The sequence below is a fragment of the Pezoporus occidentalis genome, unplaced genomic scaffold (assembly GCF_034315485.1).
Source record: "Pezoporus occidentalis ecotype Australia unplaced genomic scaffold, CSIRO_AGI_Poc_V1 ctg1649, whole genome shotgun sequence".
Taxonomy (NCBI): Eukaryota; Metazoa; Chordata; class Aves; order Psittaciformes; family Psittacidae; genus Pezoporus; species Pezoporus occidentalis.
Genome location: NW_026913476.1, coordinates 4,834 through 10,067, shown reverse-complemented (window position 1 = coordinate 10,067; position 5,234 = coordinate 4,834). Strand labels below are relative to the sequence as shown.

The following is a 5,234-nucleotide window of genomic DNA, read 5'->3' as shown; positions in this document are numbered from 1 at the left end:
AATGGGGATGGGGGGATGGGAATGGGGGGGAAGGGAAGGGATGGGGGGAAGGGATGGGGGGATGGGAATGGGGGGGCAATGGGAATGGGGGATGGGAATGGGATTGGGTGGGTTAAAGGGGGGGTTCAAGGGGGGGTTAAAGGGGGGGTCAAGAAGGGGTTAAGGGGGGGTGAGGGGGTTGAGGGGGGTTACGGGGGGTTAAGGGGGGGTTAAAGGGGGGGTTGGGGGGTTCAAAGGGGGTTCAAGGGGGGGTTAAGGGGGGATTAAAGGGGGTTCAAGGGGGTTAAGGGTGTTCAAAGGGGGGGTTCAAGGGGGGTTAAAGGGGGGGTTCAGGAGGGTCAAGGGGGGTTCGGGGGGGGTTGAAGGGGGGTCAAGGGGGGAATTGAAGGGGGGTTAAAGGGGGGTTAGAGGGGGGTTCAGAGGGGTTCAAAGGGGGGTTAAATGGGGGTCAATAGGGGTCAAGGTGGTTCAGGGGGGGTTAAAGGGGGGGTTAAGGTGGGGTTAAAGGGGGGTGAATAGGGGTTAAAGGGGGTGAAGGGGGGTTAAAGGGGGGGTTCAGGGGGGGTTAAAGGGGGGGTTAAGGTGGGGTTAAAGGGGGGTGAATAGGGGTTAAAGGGGGTGAAGGGGGGTTAAAGGGGGGGTTCAGGGGGGGTTAAAGGGGGGGTTCAAGGGGGTTAAAAGGGGGGTTAAAGGGGGGGTTCAGGTGGGGTTAAAGGGGGGTTGAGGGGGGTTAAAGGGGGGTTAAAGGGGGGGTTCAAGGGGGTTAAAGGGGGGTTCAGGGGGGTTAAAGGGAGGGTTAAAGGGGGGTTAAAGGGGGGTTCAGGGGGGTTAAAGGGAGGTTAAAGGGGGGGGTTCAAGGGGGTTAAAGGGGGGTTCAGGGGGGGTTCAGGTAGGGTTAAAGGGGGGGTTCAAGGGGGTTAAAGGGGGGGTTCAGGTGGGTTAAAGGGGAGTTAAAGGGGGGGTTCAGGGGGGGTTAAAGGGGTGTTAAAGGGAGGGTTAAGTTGGGGTTCAAAGGGGGGGTTCAAGGGGGGTTAAAGGGGGGGTTCAAGGGGGGTTAAAGGGGGGTTCAGGGGGGTTAAAGGGGGGTTCAGGTGGGGTTAAGGGGGTGTTAAAGGAGGGGTTCAGGGGGGTTAAAGGGGGGGTTCAGGGGGGTTAAGGGGGTGTTAAAGGGGGGTTCAGGGGGGTTAAAGGGGGGTTCAGGGGGGTTAAGGGGGTGTTAAAGGGGGGTTCAGGGGGGTTAAAGGGGGGGTTCAGGGGGGTTAAGGGGGTGTTAAAGGGGGGTTCAGGGGGGTTAAAGGGGGGTTAAAGGGGGTTAAAGGGGGGTTAAGGGGGGGTTAAAGGGGGGTTCAGGTGGGTTTAAAGGGGGGGTTAAAGGGGGGGTTGAGGGGGGTTAAAGGGGGGTTCAGGGGGGTGTCCACTGACCGCGGTGCCGGCGCCGTCGCTGCCCTGCTCCGCTTTGTGCTCCACGGCGAGCTCGGCCTCCAGCAGCTTCTCCACCGGCATCTCCTGCGCGGGGCCCGGCCCCACAGCATCGGGGTCGCCGTCCTTCTCCTTGTCCTTGCCCCGCTGGCGCTCCTCCTGCACGGCTATGGGGCGGGATGGGGGGCGGGGGTGAGCTCCCGTGTCCCCATTGAGCTCCCCATTGGGTTCCCCATTGAGCTCCCCATTGGGTTCCCCATTGAGTTCCCATCTCCCCATTGAGTTCCCCATTGAGTTCCTGTCTCCCCATTGAGTTCCCAGTTGAGTTCCCCTCTTCCAGTTGAGTTCCCAGTTGAGTTCCCGTCTCCCCATTGAGCTCCTCATTGGGTTCCCCATTGAGTTCCCATCTCCCCATTGAGTTCCCAGTTGAGTTCCCCTCTTCCAGTTGAGTTCCCAGTTGAGTTCCCATGTCCCCATTGAGTTCCCAGTGGAGTTCCCCTCTCCCAGTTGAGTTCCCAGTTGAGTTCCCATCTCCCAGTTGAGTTCCCCATTGAATTCCCCTTTCCCCGTTGAGTTCCCAGTTGAGTTCCCATCTCCCCATTGAGCTCCCCATTGGGTTCCCCATTCAGTTCCCCTCTTCCAGTTGAGTTCCCAGTTGAGTTCTCCTCTTCCAGTTGAGTTCCCATCTCCCCATTGAGTTCCCCATTGGGTTCCCCATTGAGTTCCTGTCTCCCCATTGAGTTCCCCATTGAGTTCCCATCTCCCCATTGAGTTCCCCATTGGGTTCCCCATTGAGTTCCCATCTCCCCATTGAGTTCCCCATTGAGTTCCCCATTGAGTTCCCATCTCCCCATTGAGCTCCCCATTGGGTTCCCCATTGAGTTCCCCTCTTCCAGTTGAGTTCCCAGTTGAGTTTCCCTCTCCCAGTTGAGTTCCCATCTCCCCATTGAGCTCCCCATTGGGTTCCCCATTGAGTTCCTCTTCCAGTTGAGTTCCCAGTTGAGTTCCCGTCTCCCCATTGAGTTCCCAGTTGAGTTCTCCCCTTCCAGTTGAGTTCCCAGTTGAGTTCCCCTCTCCCCATTGAGTTCCCAGTTGAGTTCTCCCCTTCCAGTTGAGTTCCCAGTTGAGTTCCCCTCTTCCAGTTGAGTTTCCAGTTGAGTTCCCATCTCCCAGTTGAGTCCCCAGTTGAGTTCCCATCTCCCCATTGAGTTCCCAGTTGAGTTCCCATCTCCCCATTGAGTTCCCAGTTGAGTTCCCATCTCCCCATTGAGTTCCCAGTTGAGTTCCCCTCTCCCAGTTGAGTTCCCAGTTGAGTTCCCATCTCCCAGTTGAGTTCCCAGTTGAGTTCCCTGTTGAGTTCCCCTCTCCCAGTTGAGTTCTCAGTTGAGTTCCCCTCTCCCAGTTGAGTTCTCAGTTGAGTTCCCCTCTTCCAATTGAGCTCCCAGTTGAGTTCCCCTCTCCCAGTTGAGTTCCCAGTTGAGTTCCCCTCTCCCAGTTGAGTTCCCCTCTTCCAGTTGAGCTCCCAGTTGAGTTCCCATCTCCCAGTTGAGTTCCCCATTGAGTTCCCATCTCCCAGTTGAGTTCCCAGTTGAGTTCCCCTCTTCCAGTTGAGTTCCCGTCTCCCCACTGACTTCCCAGTTGAGTTCCCATCTCCCCACTGAGCTCCCCATTGGGTTCCCCATTGAGTTCCCCTCTTCCAGTTGAGTTCCCAGTTGAGTTCTCCTGTCCCAGTTGAGTTCCCAGTTGAGTTCCCCTCTTCCAGTTGAGTTCCCAGTTGAGTTCCCATCTCCCAGTTGAGTTCCCATCTCCCCATTGAGCTCCCAGTTGAGTTCCCCTCTCCCAGTTGAGTTCCCAGTTGAGTTCCCATCTCCCCATTGAGTTCCCAGTTGAGTTCTCCCCTTCCAGTTGAGTTCCCAGTTGAGTTCCCATCTCCCAGTTGAGTTCCCATCTCCCCATTGAGCTCCCCATTGAGTTCCCAGTTGAGTTCCCCTCTCCCAGTTGAGTTCCCAGTTGAGTTCCCATCTCCCCATTGAGTTCCCAGTTGAGTTCCCGTTTCCCCATTGAGTTCCCAGTTGAGTTCCCCTCTTCCAGTTGAGTCCCCAGTTGAGTTCCCATCTCCCCATTGAGTTCCCAGTTGAGTTCCCCCTCCCAGTTGACTTCCCAGTTGAGTTCCCATCTCCCAGTTGAGTTCCCAGTTGAGTTCCCCTCTCCCAGTTGAGTTCCCAGTTGAGTTCCCATCTCCCCGTTGAGTTCTCCTCTCCCCATTGAATTCCCAGTTGAGTTCTCCTCTCCCCGTTGAGTTCTCCTCTCCCAGTTGAGCTCCCAGTTGAGGTCCCATCTCCCCACTGAATTCCCAGTTGAGTTCCCCTCTCCCAGTTGAGTTCCCAGTTGAGTTCTCCTCTCCCCGTTGAGTTCTCCTCTCCCAGTTGAGTTCCCAGTTGAGTTCTCCTCTTCCAGTTGAGTTCCCCATTGAGTTCCCCTCTTCCAGTTGAGTTCCCAGTTGAGTTCCCATCTCCCAGTTGAGTTCCCAGTTGACCTCCCGTCTCCCATTGCTCCCCAGCCCCACATCCCCCCCCCCCCAAGCTCACCCTCCCTCTTCATGCCGCTCGCCAGGCACTTTTGGTAACGGCAGAACTGGCAGCGGTTGCGTTGGCGCTTGTCCACCACGCAGGCGCGGTTGTCGCGGCACGAGTAGCTCAGGTCCTTGCGGATCGTGCGCTTGAAGAAGCCCTTGCAGCCCTCGCAGCTGTACACCCCATAATGCTTCCCTAAATGGGGACACATACGCAATGGGGGAGACCCATAGGGGGTCAATCGGAGCCGACGCGATGGCGTTCCGGCAATGGGTTTGGTCAATGGGGCGAGGTCCGGCATGGATAGGATGGGGTTGAGGCATGGGTTGAATCAACGGGGTCGATCTATGGGTTCTATCGCTGGGGTTGATCAATGGGTTCTTTCAATGGGGTTGATCAATGGGTTCTTTCAATGGGTTCTATCAATGGGGTCTATCTATGGGTTCTATCAATGGGGTCGATCAATGGGTTCTATCGATGGGGTTGATCAATGGGTTCTATCAATGGGGTCTATCAATGGGTTCTTTCAATGGGGTTGATCTATGGGTTCTATCAATGGGGTTGATCAATGGGTTCTATCAATGGGGTCGATCAATGGGTTCTTTCAATGGGGTCGATCAATGGGTTCTATCAATGGGGTTGATCTATGGGTTCTTTCAATGGGGTTGATCAATGGGTTCTTTCAATGGGTTCTATCAATGGGGTCTATCTATGGGTTCTATCAATGGGGTCGATCAATGGGTTCTATCGATGGGGTTGATCAATGGGTTCTATCAATGGGGTCTATCAATGGGTTCTTTCAATGGGGTTGATCTATGGGTTCTATCAATGGGGTTGATCAATGGGTTCTATCAATGGGGTCGATCAACGGGTTCTTTCAATGGGGTTGATCAATGGGTTCTATCAATGGGGTTGATCAATGGGTTCTATCAATGGGGTCGATCAATGGGTTCTTTCAATGGGGTTGATCAATGGGTTCTTTCAATGGGGTCGATCAATGGGTTCTATCAATGGGGTCGATCAATGGGTTCTATCAATGGGGTCGATCTATGGGCTCTATCAATGGGGTCGATCAATGGGTTCTATCAATGGGGTCAATCTATGGGCTCTATCAATGGGGTCGATCTATGGGTTCTATCAATAGGGTTGATCAATGGGTTCTATCAATGGGGTCGATCCATGGGTTCTATCAATGGGGTCAATCCATGGGTTCTATCAATGGGGTCGATCCATGGGTTCTAT

The 5,234-nt window shown here is 54.9% G+C and overlaps 1 protein-coding gene across 1 annotated transcript; it reads right to left on the bottom strand.

Moving 5' to 3' along the window:
- Nucleotides 1–1,368: 1,368 nt before the first annotated feature.
- Nucleotides 1,369–4,187, bottom strand: LOC134160856 (retinoic acid receptor RXR-beta-like; the record flags this gene model as incomplete). Its single annotated transcript, XM_062613257.1, has 2 exons — nt 1,369–1,586; nt 4,008–4,187. Coding segments are annotated over 2 exons (398 nt in total), but the record flags the coding sequence as incomplete, so codon positions are not given.
- Nucleotides 4,188–5,234: the final 1,047 nt, after the last annotated feature.